Source organism: Phalacrocorax aristotelis, chromosome 2, assembly GCF_949628215.1.
Source record: "Phalacrocorax aristotelis chromosome 2, bGulAri2.1, whole genome shotgun sequence".
Taxonomy (NCBI): Eukaryota; Metazoa; Chordata; class Aves; order Suliformes; family Phalacrocoracidae; genus Phalacrocorax; species Phalacrocorax aristotelis.
This window is the reverse complement of record NC_134277.1, coordinates 50,996,075-51,014,451: the sequence shown is the minus strand read 5'-3', so window position 1 is coordinate 51,014,451 and position 18,377 is coordinate 50,996,075. Positions and strand designations below refer to the sequence as shown.

General features: G+C 40.1%; 1 protein-coding gene across 19 annotated transcripts in view; it reads left to right on the top strand.

Annotated features, from left to right (window-relative positions):
- Positions 1–18,377, top strand: part of CLASP2 (cytoplasmic linker associated protein 2) — a 153,989-nt gene that overhangs the window by 36,764 nt on the left and 98,848 nt on the right. For 16 of the 19 annotated variants that reach the window (XM_075083525.1, XM_075083523.1, XM_075083520.1 and 13 more), the window contains one exon: positions 2,356–2,426. In XM_075083525.1, coding sequence (XP_074939626.1) covers positions 2,356–2,426 — 71 coding nt within the window. Of the gene's footprint in view, positions 1–2,355; positions 2,427–7,067; positions 7,264–18,377 lie in introns of those variants that run through there. The other 3 variants (XM_075083534.1, XM_075083533.1, XM_075083530.1) reach the window with 3 other exon arrangements.

Below are 18,377 nucleotides of genomic sequence, written 5' to 3'. Positions count from 1 at the left end.
TTCATGTTCAGTTTCTATCAGGATAATAGTTTCAGCCTTTCGGACGTAGTGTTAAGTCCTCCTCATTAACTAGGCGGGCTGTTAATGCGGTGTTTTGTATGGAATCCAGCAGTGTTGAGGGGAGCTCGCAGTCACTGGTAAACAGTAAAAATACTTCCTGTGGTACATATGAAGCAAATGCATTAACTTCCTTTCATGAAAGCAAGATGGCGTAGTGCATTACTATGTGTATTGAATCTTGTGTGAACTTTTCACTTTGTACGTTTGAAAGCATGTAACATGTTAATGGGATTCCACGGGTCATTAGTAAATGCCCGAAAAGCATTTCATATAGTAACTGTAGTTTTGCTTTTCAAGCCTAAATGCAAAAAAACCCCTCATTTGGGTATAAATTGCCTTTGTTTTACAAACTGACCTTTTCATTAGAAGGCTGAGGTTTAATATTAAAGCAGTGCAGTCTGACATTTGTGAATTGCTGCCATTTCGGACATTTTGCTGTGGCTGCAGTGGTTGTACATGCCATGATGGCACAAAAGGGAGAGGATGGTAGGTTCCAGAGAAGGGGACTGACGAGTACGTAGGGAAAGAACTGGCAAACTACTGCTGAGCTACATACAGTTTTGAGATAAGTTGAGGTGGTAGAGTAACTGCTGCTTTGTGTTATGGGTCGTTGACTTAAACGATTCAGGGGTTTTTTGGTTTTTGTGTTTTTAGATGCTTGCACTGGGCTGGGCCTTTTTGTGGAATTCTCAGCAGAATCTGGGTAGTTCTTGTTGTGGGCCTCTAAGTCCAGTACAAATTTGCTCTGCAGCAGATTGCTTTGAAGTATTTGGATAGTAAAACTAAGTAATTGTAAGAGTCGTAAAACATTGGAAAGTGTGAGGAAAGGCTCAGGCTTTTTATATTGTTGTCTGGCTGCATTTCATGATTTTCTCACATTCTCCGTTATCAGATAAATGAGGTACCAGTGAACGAAAGGGGTGTGCAGTGTGTCAGAGAAGGTAGGCTGTGCACGGTTGGAGTGCACAGCCTCTCTACACGGATCATTGAGTAAAAGTGGCACACGCATAAGGAAACGTTGAAGTTAGATCTTGTGTGTCCTTGACTTTGCTCTTATATCTACTGTGAGAATTTTCATACCCAGGCACTGTTCTTACCCATTTTTCTTGGTTTGTCTTAAAATAGTTTGGAATGTGAGTTGTAAACAGAGCCTTTCAGTATTTGCTCTCTTAGCAAATTTTGAATTGGGTAATATAGTCTCTAGTGCTGGTAATGAAGCTGAACTGTACTGGTTTGGAGAGTTGTAGACTATCGTGTGATTTATAGTTCATAACTCTGTGCATTTAAGATCAGGATTCAGTCCTGCTACCCTTGCAGCTAAAAATTCATGTGCATCTTGGATATTACCATATTCTGAGTAGTCTGAAGTACAGAAAAGTCTTTGGAGAAATATAAGAACATGTTCTCAATTGTTTGCAGCTGAACAGTGTATTATGTCAGTACAAACCCACTGCTGGTGTGTGGGTCACATTTTTTCTATGAGATACTTGCACTGCTTTTATTGAGTTCTCCGCAGAAGTGATGAGAAATGGCTGTTTAAGTGTTTTGCCAGCTTTCTTGCTCAAATACCATTTTCTACCTTGTGGGACTAGATTGCAAATCTAGAGGGTTTCTTGTTTGTTTGGGGGGGGGGGGGGGGGTGTGGTTGGGTTTTTTTGATGGTTTTATTGTTTGTTTGGTTTGGGTTTTTTCCTCTTTGTATGTAGCTAAGCACTTGCAGTGTGTTTTCTATTGTGAGAGTTTAATCTGTGGCGTGTGTGTTAAACATAACTGAAGTGTTTGATATACCTTAAGTTTAGAAAAAGAATTTCCTTTGTTATTGCGGTGGAAGTGTTAACTACTACAAGGTACTTTCATAACAAAACTGAGGGAATTTTGATGAAAATTAGTAATTGTCTTAGAACAAATGAAATAATAATCCTTTTTTTTCCCCACGTGAATATTCCATAGTTCAAATTGTTGCCTTTTAGTGTTGTGTATAAATAGGATAATATCACAGTCATGTGAACCTGATATATATTATAACTGAACCTGAACTTTAGAATTTTAGTTACTTTTAATCACGCTAATAACGATGCTTAGTTTTGTTCTTTGCTAAATTGATTTAGTTTTCTGCGCATTTGTGCGAAGATGCTCAAATAACTTAAGAGGAGTCCTTTGGGAATTGTTTCTAGATACTCTTAATCCCATGAATAGTCTGTATTACTGCTTTATGTATGAAAAGAAATTGATTTGTTTTTATCAGTAACCTGGGGGATTTCAGAGACGTAAAAATATTTTTGTTGTTCTTTACAGGTTGCAAACAATCTTTGCAAAATTTGATGAAGTAAGAAACTCTGGAAATATGATTTTAAGTAGCATCAGTGGTGAGTATGAAAGATCATAGATTTATAATCAGCTTTAGATTAATACAAGGTAAATGTTTAAATGCTAGCGTTATCAGTGTGGGATGGATGGCTAGAAACATAAGTACTAAGAAGATGAGACAGTGAAACAAACTTACACAGTGTTACTGAAATATTTTCTGGACTGCAGTCAGAATACAGTTGGAAAAGGTGTTGAAACTGCATGGAAACAAGCTGTGTGTCTTTAACAAGTTACATGTGTGCTCAGTAGTGGCTACAATGTCCTGCAAAGTATTCACGGGGGGGGGGTGGGGGGGGTGGGGGTGGGGGAGGGGTGTGTGCTCTTGGTGGTGGAATCAAATGAACCATTATCCTATCTTACATGTGTTTCTAAAAAAATGGTAATTTAGTGATGAATATGCTTGATTTCTTCTTAGTTAAAATGATGAATAATGATAACACATGGAGTTTTAATTTACAGAACTAGATAATCACAGCATTCAAAGACACTTAAATGTTGAAGTTAAGACTTTATTGTACTGAGTTTGAGCTCTTTCTTTTTTTGGTGTATTTCATGAAAACAAAACCTGTTGTGGAGAGAATCCTTGTTCCTTCCTATTGCATTCCTGATGTAGTACTTTGTAGTATAAAAGAATAAAATCAATTCTTTCATACTTAAAACTATAATTTAAGAAAAAACTGTTACATAACAGCATGACAAGGGAGGTGTTGTGGCAGTGGCTTAATATAGTTGTTTTTGAAAGCTTCATTGTCTTCTGCAAGGAATCAGTAGATCGTGTTTTACAGGGGAGGGTTCTCTGCTCATTTTCCTTTCAAAACAGCTATCCTGACTGAAGAGGAGGCTCTAGTAGATCTAAAAAGTGAAACTGCAAGAGTAGAAAAATATTGTGGAATGCGTACGATTTGTTAATGTACTGAAGTATACCTTTCATTTTAAATGTTCTCACCCTTTTCTTGTTAGTGTGGAAACAGAAGAGACTGAAGGTTCAAAGGAATGTGTTTTTACAGTCTTTTTCTTTGAGGTAGTAAGAGTTTCTGTGCTGCATTCTGCGTAGTAATAAAATATTGCTATTGTTGAACACTTAAAGAATACAAAAATATATTTATAAGAAATAATACAAAAAACCCCAAAAGAAAACGTACTAATTTTGGGGAAAAATGCTTTACACAGATGTTATGTGATTAGATTGTAAGTTTACTTATTGTAGGAGGGTAAACCATCATCTTTTGCATTTAAAGTTAATACTGCTGCATAGGTTTGAGAGGTTCAAAGGTGCATTTTACATGTATTTTTTTCTCTGGTAGTTCTCAGGAGAACGAAGAAAGTTACATAAGGGAATATAAATGCATTGAAATAATTTAAATATGAAAAAATATATACAAGGTTGGACTAGTTTACATAGCGCTTGTGAGCTTTTTGTCTTTTTTAGGAGAGTTGATAAGCTTCTTTTTCTTTAAGCTGTTTTCATCTCATTTGTAAAATGCTGATATTAATGCTGATCTACAGCAGTATAAACCATTTGTTTTGATTTGTATGTGGCAATTTCTATGCAAAAGTTACTATGATTCTGTTTAGGTACCATAGAGACAGAATCCCTCTAATACGTTGGTTTCAGTATTTTTGCTTGAACCTAGTTTATCTGTTACATCCATCTAGGCAATTTTTAAAATGTTATTGAAAATAATACTCTTCCATTGTTAGTGCTTTATCTTGGCTTTGTCCTTCATTATTCTCTGAAGGACAATTTGTGTTTACCACTTGCATGTGTAGATTGAAAGTTACTGTTGAATTCCTGTAGCCTGTTACCAACTTCTTTTAGGAGCTTTATCAGACATCTCTGAATAAAGGCCAAAGTTTAATGTCTGAATACATCTGTTACAGTGTTGAGGATTTTTTTTTTAGTGCTTTGGATATTTTGGAGTAGGGTTTGGGAATGTAGCGGGGAATAGGGTTAGGTTTCCAAAGAGGTGGGGGAGGGAGCAAAAAAAAACCACCAAACAAAAAACTGTTCAACGGGCTTTAATATAATTAGACTGGCGCAGCTCTGTAGCAGACCATTTTACCAGCAGAAAGAATGGCTTTTTGCCAGATTGAGTTACTTTCCCAAATAAGTTAACTGTAGCGATGAGGGTTCTCTTCAGTGTGTGATGGATAGGGAAGGGCTTGCTAATACAACTGTGTCAGCTTCTTCCCAGTCCTCAGTGACGCTGCTGTGGTAGTAAATCTTTGTTGTGTTGACCTAGTTTCTGAGAATGCAGAGATGTGACTTAGGATTCTTTTGTCAAGTAATACTAATGTCGGTTGTTCAGTCTCCTTATTCAGCATGTACTTAGGAAAAAAAAACCAACCTTCAAAACTTGCAGCTTTAAACAATCTGAATGCAATAATGTTTTCCATAGTATTTTAATAATCAAAACAAACACATATTTTAAAAAATGTTTGTACTGACATGATTAAACACATGATAGGTTTTAAAAACATTGTATTGGTGTGCTTAGGTATGTGGGGGAAATTGAGGGAGGAGAGGAAAAGGTATCATACCTTCAGTCTTACGCATGCTGGTAGGTTTAATATATTGTTGTACCTGTGACTGTGTTAGAGCGGACCTAGTGTGAACAGTCCCTTTAGTCTTGTGTTACCACCTTCCTATATTGAACCTGATCCCTGATGAACCTGTACAGTGGAAGAGGGCAATGAGTTACTGTTAGAGACTGACAGATCTTCTTGGAGGGTGGATGAGGTGAAAAGCATGTTGAAACAGGTATGGGTGGAACAACTGGGGCAGGATATGCGGCAAGGAGTTTCAAAAGCCGATGGATGAGAAGGCACCGTGTCTAACAAGGGGACTGGGCAAGAGTCTTAGTGCTTTTGCTTGATGAGGGCGACTTACAGGCTTAAATAATATCACACTGCTAACTTGCCTCTCCAACTGACCTTTGATTCTTTTTTTAAAAATTATTTAACCCCCCCATCTTCCCTTGCCTTCAGCAGCGGGTAGTAAAACCAGACATTTCTTTAATGTGAATTATGTGAATTAATTAGCTGCTGTGAAAACCTTGGGGTTTGTTAATAATGTTTAATGTTAAGAGAATTATGTCAGGATGTTTGCCTGTTAAGCAAAATCTTGTGTGCTGCTAGTTCTGCCCTTTCACTTCACCAGAAATATATGTATTCCTGCAAACCGGAGAAGGTTCTTTAAAGCACCTCCCCATTTTTCAGCAAATGAATGTTCATTTCTATGGAAACAGAAGCAGCAGCCAATCTCAAAGCTGCAAAAGCACTTGTTTCTGCTGCCTGAGATTTGTAAATACTGTTTTCTCTAAGAGAATTTAAACAGACTCCTATATGGGGTAGTAATGTAAATTTTGAGACAGGGAATTAAAAGAAAATTAGGGAAAATAATTATTTTGCGCTGTTTTGCATCATTCAGCAGACGGGATGATTCGAGCTGAATATAAATTGTACATCTCTATTCAACCTGTGTAATTTTCCCATTTTAATGGTATGCCTCATAGCATTAGCTTTCTAAATGTAAAATGTGACAGGTAGGACATGGTGATGTTAGTATAGGGTTGTGGGGGAGCCCTGGGTGATACAGATACAGTCGAGTGTTCTCCTAAAAAAACAAAAAGGGACGGGGGAATCCATAGCACAAAAGTGTATCTGTTTTTCCACATTACAGTATTGTTTTTTATTTCCCTTTGCTGTTTTCTTTCTGGAAATGCAGTTACTATGGAGACAATGACGACATGCTCTGCCAGTGCTCTCCAGTGTGGCACAGTATGAATATATGTAGTTCAGTAAATAGGGAAAACGGTGATTGCTGCCATGATTTTGTAGGGTTTTGAGCTACATGTATGTCTTTTGCTTGCCCAATGCAAATCGTCAGAATGTAGCCACATTATTTTAAATTTCAGCTGTTACTCTTGCTGGTTTATAATTTTAAATAGGAAAATTTACTGACTGGTGAAGTGTGACGGTCGCTTTAAGCTGATTTGGAATTAAAGAGCCTCAGCAGGCTGATGCTTCCACTGATTTTTAAGAAACTTGTATGAGTTTTTGAATTATTACTATGGGGAACTGTACCCCAGCTCCTGCAGATGCGTGGTTTGATAGCGCTGCGCACCTCAGTGTGTGTTATGGTTGTGTGTCCGTCTGCATTTTAAACTTGTCCTTAGGCAAGGGGAAGTAAATTGGAAGTAATTTTTTTTCTTTTATCACTCTATGGGATTGTGCTCCTCCTGCCTTTAGTATGTCACTTAAAGCATTGATTTTGGGGAATAAACTGTAAGCAGAAGTTCAGGGTTTGGGTAGGGTTTCATTGTGATTTCCAGACCAAAATGCTCTCCAGCAGCTATTGCGTGCAGGCTTTAAAAAGCTGTTTCTCTTAAAAGTTCTGAGGGGATTTCCAAAAACTCTCCCCGAAGAGCATCTTTCTTCAACGAGCTGTCTCCTGCTTCCTGTAGGTTTATTTTATTTATTCACCGATTGATTTCTTTCTGTGGACGCCCGTCCCGATGGGGGCAGCTGCGCAGGAGGCAGTAAGGCCCTGGCGTCGTTCGCACCCCGCGGGTGCCTTTTCCCCTCACGGGTGGGCCCGCGCTTCCCGCCTGGAGGGGAGGGAAACACCCCGCGGGACACGTGACGGCGGCGGCAGGGACGGGCTCGGGGAGGAGCGCAGTAAAAGTCCCCGTTGGGACGGGGCCGGGCCAGGCGCGGTGGCGGGAGGCGCGGAGTGGGTTCCGGCAGCGAGGCGGGACTGCTATTTTGAAGCGGGGCGGCGGCAGTTGCGGCAGGGAGCCGGCAGCCGCCGCGGCATGATGGCTGTGGGGGACGGTGAGTGCGCGGCTCCGGGCACCGCCGTTGCCCCGGCCGGCGGCGGGGGGAGGGAGCCGGTGCCGGGGCGGGGGGAAGTGGTTGTTGGCAGCCCGGCGGAGGCCAGGTTACCAGGGCGGTCGGTGACCGGAGGGGCCTGCCGGGGCCGGGTGATGCCCTCCGGTGCGGGGGGAGGTGGGCCACCGGGCTGCGCTCCTCTGCTTCCGCCTCCCGCGGCAAGGGTTTCGCTGTGTTGTTCAGCCGCCCGTACGGCGGGTTGGGCTCCTACCGTGGTGGGGTCAGGTCCCGCCGGCACCCGTCCCGGCAGGGCGCAGCCGGAGGGTGCCCTGGGCGCTCACTGGGCACTGCAGCGGTTGTCTTCATTTTTCTTTCAAATTTTAACCGTGCATGGATTTCTGGGATAGCCCGTGATCTTAATTATTTACAACGCTGGCAGTTTTCTCTCTGTATATTTATGTTGGCATTCTGTTTACCCCTCTTGTCTCAGTGTTACTCGCGTTGGCCACCCCTGCAAGATAAGACTGAATTTACTATACCGCTTTGTAAACAAGCGTGCCGTTAATCTGCGCTCTTCTGTGAAGAAACTTTAGAGTAATTCAGTGTAGCCGTAAAAGAAGTGCCTTGCTTCTAGGGCTAGGAATATATAGTTAATAAAGACACGGGATGTTACTATGTTTCCTTCACTGTACAGTGTGTTGTTACACAAACCGATGGAAAGTAGGTCAGTAAAGCAATACAGACTATATCGCTATGTTTTGATTAAAAACCGGACTTAGGTTTTGTCTTTATTGCACCTCTTGGTTTTGTGTGACAGCCAGGTCCTTTGAGCCTAATGACTTGATGACTTTCTGTATATGCATTATTATTTTCAGAGAAACTTGAGAAGTGTTCGTTTGACTTGCAGCAAGTTTAGGAATGTAGTAGGAGGGCTGTGCTTTTACAAATTATATATATATTTTAAAATAACATTAAGGAAGATGGTCTTATAAAGATCACATACTTAAATTAGGGTGAATCTTTTATCTGAATTTGCTAAAACATTAATAGTAGGAGTCCTGAGACACCTTTTCTTAACGCATCCTGAAATGTATGTTTTTTTCACTTAGTTCTTTGACTTACTAGATGATCAGCGTCAGCAGAGAGGCTGAAGGAGATGAGTGTGACCAGAGCAGTGTAATTAAGGCTGAACTGTATTGTTTAAAATAAATTCAGGCAGTTCTCTGATGTTTGTGTTTTTGTTGGCCATCTGCAAGATGCAAGGGAAGTCATGGTCTTTGTAGAAATGAACACGTAGTAAGCTCTTTCTTGTTGAGAATTTTTTTCTAGGAGTGTTTGTCTTTGTTTCCTTCCTGTGAAGCAACACAGTTCTCCATGGTGTTCACATGGATTGTGGTAACTTGCAGATTAAGGATGCAAGTTGTAGCATGGTAAGAAATAACTGTATTCCCTAGGCAAAGCCATGGGATTTTTGTGGTTCTGTAGTGGTCGAGGTTTATAAAGTGAGGGTGGTTGTGGAGCTCTCTTCTGTATAATTTAATTCGTCATTAACAAAGGCACTAAGAACAAAGTACTGTTCAGGCAGTCAGCTGACATTCTGTGTAGGAGCTTTGAGCAATAATGCCAGATACAATTAACAGCGTGTAGGATGATTATGTAGCTGTTGGTCTCTCTTAAAACTACTGCTTACCACATTTACAAGGAATTCAGTCTTCTGACGTTGTGTTATGAAACTGCTAGGGAAAACAAAACCTTAGTTACTATTAAGAAAACTTTTTGATCTTTTCTCTGAATTTAATTTAGGTTTTGCCATGGTCTTTTGTTTTGCAAATATCCTGTGAGTCCTCCTAATATATGCAACATAGAAGAAACAATCTCTTGTAAGGTTAATGATTCTGTAGCCTTTGAGAAATGTCTTTTCTTGGCAAAACATCACTTTGTTGTGGCCACTATGTATGTTAAACCTATTATTTGTGAGACTGTGCTGATTTTCTGGAAGTTGTTGTGCAGATACTTCAGAGAACAGATCTTTTTATTTACTTGATTTGGTTTGCTTACTTAATCGGCCTAGATCTGTTGCAAAATAGAGCAGAGTTTTGTCTGGAAATGCTATATAGAGGTGGTAATTTCAACATTTTATCTTGAGTGCAAGACACTGCCTTAGTGTAACTGTTCGGAATTTTTAAAATTTTCTTTGAGCACAAGCCAAAATGTAAATAAAACACGGTGCTTAACAGTTGAATCTTAATCTGATTTCTCAAGTAAAGACTAAAGCAAAGAGCCAGATTCTCTGTTTGCCCCCATGTTAACTGTCTGAAGCTCTCCAATCCTTTGTTGGAAGAATGTAGAGAAAAAAATAGTACTGTGTTTGTGGCCCAGCAAACAATTGGACCGTTACTTCTACTGTACTGAATGCGTGCCAGTGGGAAAGCATGCACTGTCTCAGTCTTAAAAGGCATTTCGCATACTTGTGTGAATGTAGGTCTGTGTTTGACCTGCAAGTTGTGTTCTGAGGCTGCTGAGGAAAACCAGTCAGAAACTGTTACTTGCTCTGGATTTCTTGTTTCTTGGAGAGGATAATGCATTTCTGCCCTGATCTGTTGATAACCAGATTAGGGCATTTAGGAGGTGGCTAAAAGAATTGCAGTGCTGCACATTGCGTTGTGGGTTCCCTTCAGGGTTTGTAATTCAGCAGCTTCCATCAGTGCTTTCTCACCTTGTCAGCCTGTGCTATGCTACTTTGTTATTTCAATGGTGGGGGACTGTCTTGTTCCCAGCTGAACAAGGTAATTAGAATAAAGACAAAATCATCTGCCTAAAACTATGAGGGTCCGTGAAGGGAAGATTAGAAGTAGGTTTTCTTGAGATGTACTAAACATATTGCAGTACCAGACATAAGGTATTTGAGGGCTATCTAAAAGCATATAATCAGCTTTGTAAGAGGACATATTTGGTGCACACATGTGTTGCACTAGTATATACTAAGCATGCTATTTTGAATCATACAATGAACGAGATATATTCACTATTTATTAGTGGCTTTTTATTTAAATGACATACAATGCAATGATGTTTCATGACTTCAAGCACTTTTCAGATTTCAGATGATAAAGCATATGTGACTGGTTTATGAATAGGAATTATCCTTTTATCTTACTACATACGCACATTGAATTATGGGTTTTGTAGTCTTTCAAAATACTTAACACATCGATGGTCCTAGAGCACAAGAACAATTATATTCCAGTCCCTGATGTTCTTCTGAGGGAAGGCTGTCTTCCTAAGTCTTTAATCTGATTAGTAGTTTCTGTAAAATGTGGGTGCTGTATAGCTTGAATATTTTACTTTTGACTGAAAAAAACCATGGGACATATTAAAGGTACAGAGACCATAGTGATTTTGAGACATTAGTTTGATTTAAAAATAGATACACAATCGTAGTGCATCTGCATTTCTGATGTGTTTCTGATTTTCCTTTCCTCTGGTAGGTGGGAGGAGGCTTTTTAAAACAAGAGAGTCCTGTGAATGATGGTAATAAAGCAATTAGTACACTGGCCTAGAAATTGTGCAGGATGTGGCTGAGGTGCTTTGTACCATTCAGAACTGTTTCATGGAAAAAAGTACAGATAGTAGCAGAAGTTTTTTCTGGGGAATAGAAATGCATCACTTGTTACCTTTTCTGTTGTTCTTTGGGCCTGTTTTTTTCATGTGCCGACTACGCCTGCACTGGCTTCTTTCCCTGTAATTGCTCTGCACCCCTCCTCTTCTGTTATTAGCAGTTGGTGGGCACATTGGTTTGGGAAATGGCTTTACTCATTATGCCTGAGAGAGGAAGGACAGATACTGTGAGTTGGAATTCAACTGCTGTTCTGAACCAAACCGGTGCAAAGCTTCTTTTCACAGTAAGGTCATATGCTACTCCCAGTGATTAACATAGATTCTGAGTAGTGTTTTGTCTATAAAGTGCATGTACTGTTGCTAATAGCAGTAAAAGAATAGTGGGACAGTGAAACAACTGAGTGGGAGAGGGAGGGAATGTGTAAACAAGCCAAGGGCTATATGAAAAGACACAGTTTCTACTCAGAATGGATGAATACAGCAAGATTCAACACTGATGTGAATTAAAAAAACCAGGGAAGTAGTATGCAACTTGGAGCATTTCTTACTTAAACTAAACATATGACAAACAGTTACTTTCTCAAAACCAGCACAGGTTCTAGAGTGATAACTGAACTTGATTTTTATGTATTCTAGAATAATACCTACAAGTAAGTTTTGTCTTCCTGTTCCTAAATGACATTTTTAGTGTCAAGGAATTTTTGGTGTTCATTTCCGGGGAACTTGTGGCGGGTGGTGGTTGTTTTCATTAGACATGAAACACCGGCCCACTAAAAAGATTTCCAGATATTTTTAATTTGCAATCCAGAAGTGTCGGTTGCTTCTGGGATCTGTTTCCATTTGTTTTTAGGAACAAGATAGATGAGGAAAAAAAAAAATTCCATTACTGTTTCAGTTGATAGCCTTATTTGTTTTGAAACATCTTTGATTATTTTGGACTATTGCTAATATTACAAGTTTTTTCTTTTTTTTTTTGAAGAGGTGCATTTTGAAATAAGCATTGGAATTGTCAACAGCCCAAGGAGAAACTTAGACTAGTAAGGATTTTCTTTGACAGATGTTGAAAGACACTTTCATGTGACTAATTGGATATTTGTCTTGCAGGGTTAATTTTCATCTTCATTACCTATTAAATAATGAGTTTTTCCTTACTGTTATGTTACTTTTAATAAAGTTACTGTAGTAAATACTAATGAGCAGGTAAGCTGTAACTGGATCATTTCAGGTGTCTGAAATGCCTTCAGAGGTGAAGGTTCTGCTGTAGTATTCACCCAAATCAGAAATTTCACTGTATTTATAAGAATACCTTAGTTTTGAAGATTTGTGTTTTGGGCTTTGTGTATTCTTTCCTTTCCCAGCTCCACCATGAAAATATGCTTTTGTAGCGACAGCAGAAAGAACAGTGCTTAACTCGAAAGAGCCTTTTGAAAACCAGCTACGCCTGTAAATTCCTACAAGAAGTAACTACAATTTAAAACTCAGGAGTCTTGCGGCTATATGGAGTATAAGCAACAAGATTTTAATGATTACTCGTTTAAAATTTCTTTGGTACAGCTTTGCATGTATTTAATTGATGTGAAAATTCTCTTCAACTGAGAAACGCTTAAAAGCCCTCAAATTTATGGGCAGTTGGAGCCCGAGGAAAGGTGAGGAGAATGGATGAAAATGTAGAACAAAGCTATTAACAGCCTGCACAAGAAACTTCTTTCTTCAAACTAGACTTTTTTGTTTTCATCAAATGTCAAGAGCTCCATGGTCACCTAAATAATTAACATAAGTAGGTTTATCTTTCACAAAATATCCTTTTATCATTACAGATTTTGTGTGTTGACATGATAAAAGCCCTGTGGTCAATCCACTTATACAATATGAGGTTTGCTCTTGAATTTACAGGTCAAAAGCATTTCTGTGTAGATTGTTTTTGCCTGAAATATCTTTGTGGTGTTGAGTTGATTTTTGCAAACTATATAGAAACATTGAGGGAAGCAGGCAGTATGTATTATTTCGGGATTGGATGACGCTCTCTTAAAAGAAGAGGCAAAATGGCGGCTACTAAAGTTGTCTGGCTATAAACAAGACACTTCAGATTTTCTAGATCTGATGTGAGTTTTTTTAGCTTCTTACAATAAGTCCAGTTTGAGGGGAGTCTATCCTCTTAAAACCACAGGTTTTGTCACCTACAGTGAAGTTGCAACATTGAGAGTAAATGGATTTGCCCTAATTTCTTAATCTCCACCTTTGAACATGTGAGGTAGAGGACATGTTGGTCAGTGAGCTCAAAGACCGTTAACAACCCCGTTTATTCTGTGCTGTGGTGTGCACATTTTCTTGTTCAGAGATTAATATTGTTTTCTAATTCCTGAATTACAGGGATTTAAAGTAAATTTAGGAAAAATCTCTCTACATCTTATCTGAAATGTGTTTACAGTACACTTTCCTGCTTCTAGGACCTGTTTAATTTGTGAATCTGCCTTGCCATTTCATGTTTTCAACGTACAAATTGAGTTCAACACACAGAAGTTGGCCACACTAAAAAGTAATGCGAGCGTTTGCTACTAAAATAATTGGTGGAAGTAAATTTGACATTGTCAGCATCTAATAGTAAAAAATAGTAAATCACAATTTAAGCTCTTACCGTATGTTACATATCACATGGCCCTTCACTATCACATATACATGTGATATATGTTGAAGGCGAATCAACATGGTCCTCATATCTGCCTGACTTACCTTTTTGTAATGTAATTGTTAGTTTGAAAAAATAAAATCATTAAACTCTTCTAAGTGTGTCTGTGTGAATGAATTAAGTATTGGAAGAGCCACGAACTGTTTATTCCTCAGTGGAAGCAACAGATACTAAAATGATGGTCCCTTTTCCTCACTTTTCTGAGCTTAAATACATCTTCGGTCACAACAACCCCAGGCAACGCTACAGACTTGGGGAGGAATGGCTGGAGAGCTGCCTGGAGGAAAAGGACCTGGGGGTGTTGGTTGACAGCCAGCTGAACATGAGCCAGCAGTGTGCCCAGGTGGCCAAGAAGGCCAACAGCATCCTGGCTTGTAACAGGAATAGTGTGGCCAGCAGGAGCAGGGAAGTGATCGTGCCCCTGTACTCGGCACTGGTGAGGCCGCACCTCGAATACTGTGTTCAGTTTTGGGCCCCTCACTACAAGGAGGACATTGAGGTGCTGGAGCGTGTCCAAAGAAGGGCAATGAAGTTGGCGAAGGGTCTAGAGAACAAGTCTTATGAGGAGTGGCTGAGGGAGCTGGGGTTGTTTAGCCTGGAGAAGGCTGAGACGAGACCTTATTGCTCTCTACAACTACCTGAAAGGAGGTTGTAGTGAGGCGGGGGTCAGTCTCTTCTCCCTAGTAACAAGCGATAGGTCGAGAGGAATTGGCCTCAAGCTGCACCAGGGGAAGTTTAGGTTGGACATTAGAAAAAACTTTTTCACCGAAAGGGTTGTCAGGCATTGGAACAGGCTGCCCATGGAGGTGGTTGAGTCTCCATCCCTGGAGGTATTTAAAAGGAGGGTAGATGTGGTGCTTGAGGATATGGCTTAGTGGTGGACTTGGCAGTGATAGGTTAGCGGTTGGACTCGATGATCTTAAGGGTATTTTCCAACCTTAACAATTCTATGATTTGTAATGATAGTCATATTATTATTGTAATTTATGGATACTGGATTCTAAACATAATGTGTTTTTATATTAAATATATCGGTTTTAAAATAGATCATTAGATTCACTGAAGAAAATACTGGTGCTATTCAGAGTAGATATTTGATGTACAAGCAAAGGAAATCTGTGAAGAAAGAAATAAAATGACTTCTGGAGCCTAGGAGAAGACAGTAACTCTACATTACTGAAGACAGTAATGAAACCAGGAGTACTGAGCAAAGACTAGCTGTTGAGTTACAGAATATTTTAAGGGTGAATAGCGGCATTTATGCTTCAAGAAAATGTTTGAAGTGGTAGATTTTTTAGAGGGCAACTTAAGCAACAGAGAGACGTGTTAGGCCAAAAATGAGGTCTGAATTCAGACAGGCTAGAACAGTTAAATAACCGTAACTTTTTATACAAATGATGAGTCACTCTTGTGGCTCACAGATTTACCAGCCATCAAGTAAAAATGATATTCAAACATTTAATTTTGTTGTTATTGCTATTTTAAGTCAACTACCTACTTTCATTTTAATCAGTGCCTGGATAGGAAGACTTTCTGCAGGTGTACTCATTCATTTACCAGAGTTCTTGACTGCTTCAGAAGTTACGGCTCTTCTCAGCTTTACTTGTAACATTTCATAAGAGAGCAAAACACCTGTGCTGAGGTAGGCTTATTTTACTTTGTGCTAAAATGGCAGACTATTCCCATCAGTTTCTGTGTTACAGCTACTGAGTCAACCTTATAATGTGTTTAAACTGTCAGAAATTGTCAATCTTTAATTTCTTCTGCAAAGCATGTCTGTGTTCTACATTTTTTCCTCCCCCTGCCCAAAAGACACATTACTTGTTAACATTTCAGTGCTGGGCATAGTGCAGTGTGGCCCAAAAAGTATGGCCTAAAGCAGTGACATAGTAGAAACATTGAAGACCAATAACAGTAGGCATGTACTTTTAATTTTTGTTTTGCTCTTTAATCTTTAACCCTATTTTAGGGCTTCCCTTGCCATGAATTCTGGAGACCCTGGCTATCTTTTTCTTCTCACTTTACTGATAAAATTGTGCCTTGGTTACTAACAGGTTATAGAGTATTAGGTGTTGATTCAGAAGGCTATAGAACATGCCTGAGGAAAGCTGTAAATAAAGTGAAATTGAGGATTTCTGAAGGATGGTGGTATTGACTGCATCTCTGGTTTTCAGTAAGTTGCTCTGAGTAGCATTTCACAAATGTATAATAAAGGAAAGTCCAATTGCAAGAATTTAAAACTGACTAAAGGAATTTTTTTATTTTAACAAACTTAACTGTAAAAAAATATAGCAAGATTTGCAGAAACTGTCTTCAGCTATAATAGGTAAAAATGAAAAAATAACTTAGGTTTAAAGGAGATATTCCATAAGTAGAAATTGGGATGAAGCTTTGTTTGAGAGCGAAATTAGCTCAGTTGCTTACTCTGGCTTGTTGCAGCTTTGTTTAAAACCTGTATTTAAATCACAGAATGGCAGGGGTTGGAAGGGACCTCTGGAGATGATCTTGTCCAACCCCCCTGCTTGAGCAGGCACACCTAGAGCAGGGGGCACAGGACGACATCCAGGCAGGTTTTGAATGTCTCCAGGGAAGGAGACTCCACAACCTCTCTGGGCAGCCTGTTCCACTGCTCTGTCACCCTCACAAAAAAGACATTTTTTTCTCATGTAAAGCTGGAACTTCCTGTGTTCCAACTTGTGCCCATTGCCCCTTGTCCTGTCACTGGGCACCACTGAAAAGAGTCTGGCCACATCTTCTTGACACCCACCCTTCAGATATTTATAAGCATGGGTCCCCCTTCAGTCTTCTCCAGGCTGAACGAACCCAGGTGTTTCAGCTTTTCCTCATAAGGGAGATGCTCCAGCCCCCTGATCATCTTGGTAGCTCTCCTCTGGACTTGCTCAAGCAGTTCCACATCCTTCTTAAGCTGAGGAGCCCAGAACTGGACACAGTACTCCAGATGTGGCCTCACTACGGCGGAGTAGAGGTGGAGGATAACCTCCCTCGATCTGCTGGCCGCACTCCTTTTATTGCAGCTCAGGATACCGTTGGCTGCCTTGGCCACAAGGGCACATTGGTGGCTCATGGTCACCTTGTAGTCCACCAGCACTCCCAGGTCCTTCTCAACAGAGCTGCCTTCCAGCAGGTCAGCCCTAACTTGTACCAGTGCATGGGGTTGTTCCTCCCCAGGTGCAGGACCTTGCACTTGCTCTTGTTGAATTTCATGAGGTGCCCTCAGCCCAGCTCTCCAGCCTGTCCAGATCTCGTTGGATGGCAGCACAGCCTTCTGGCATATCAGCTACTCTTCCCTGTTTTGTATCATCAGCAAACTTGTTGAGGTTACACTCTATCCCTTTGTCCAGGTCATTGATGAATATATTAAACAGGATTGGACCCAGCGCAGACCCCTGGGGAACACCACTAGTGACAGGCCTCCATCCAGACTCTGCCCCACTGATCACGACCCTCTGAGCTCTGCCGTTCAAACCTTTGTCTTTCAGCCAGACAATAGTAAGATTAACTGTAAGGCTAGCTTTTCTTTGTGGTCAGGAAAATACTACTGGAGCATGTTATCTTTTTTCTGAATTAAATATTTTCTGAACATATACCTTCATGAAACTATTGAGGGAAATGGATAAATTATTAGTATCATTAAAATAAACCCATAAGAAATGTGGATAATTATTGTGGCAAGTTCTATTTCCTCTCCTAAGTATTTATTTCTAAATGTCTCTCTCAGGTCTAGTCTCTTCTTCCCACTTTTCCCTTTTTCTCTTTTGCCCTATTCATTTAGATTCATGTTTAACAAAAAAAAGCAACCCAGAACAGCAACAAAAAAGCACATCTGGCATGAGCCGCCTCCTGTGCTGTAGCTGATCAATGGATAATAGGAGAGCTGTACTCTGCTTTGCTTGTTTAAAAGTTAGGGGAACTTTATCAGAATTTGAGATTGCATCAATAGCATAAATTTAACTGATAAATATTTGTCTCATTTCTGTTACTGACACTTGCTCCTTGTGCTTGCTGCCTTTTTATTTGTGTGTTTTTTTTTAAAGACACTAGTCCACTGGAACTGCCTGAAAAACTAGCATGTGAAGGATTATGTTTGGCTTCAGAATTGACTTTAGGACGTAGGGGTTTTTTGAACCAAGTTATAGTATTTAGCTACTTTTGTCATTAGTATTTTTTATTCCCTATGCCCCACCCCTCCTGTGAGGTTACAGTGGAAAAAGGAGTCTCTTCTGGTAAGAGTCTGAGATTTTGCTGATGGGCACCGGAATGTGGTGTTGCACAGAACACAAGAACTGTTTGCTGGCACTGAATCATAGGTTCAGTTGCCTCCTTCAGGAATGCAAAGAAAGGCAAATGAAGTACCATGAAGTAAAGTGAAATCCATCAGTAAGTGGCTCATGTTACTTCTGTCACCATGCTCTGTCGTCTTCTGGAGAACCATGCTCAGTCATTGTGGGAAGCAGATTTTTGTTTTTGAATGAGCATTTGCGTCCCAATGGTTTAAGATCCCTCTGCCTGCTGTGGCACAGGGACAACGCCCAGGAGTTATGTGTATATGCTAGGTCTAAAGCATCTTAGGCGTGATTCAGCCGCCCAGACATAGGTGTCTAATGCCACTTGAGGTGCATTGCGGTATCTACAGTAGCCACACGGAGCAAACAAGTGGGACACGAGACCTGCAAGAGGTCTGTGCCCTTCTGGAATGTCGGTTGGCGGCCAGACAGGATACCCAGGACTGTCTAAACTAGTTTTAGATGACTGTGCTTAGGCAAATGAATCCAGTCCTTTGTGTCAGGACAAA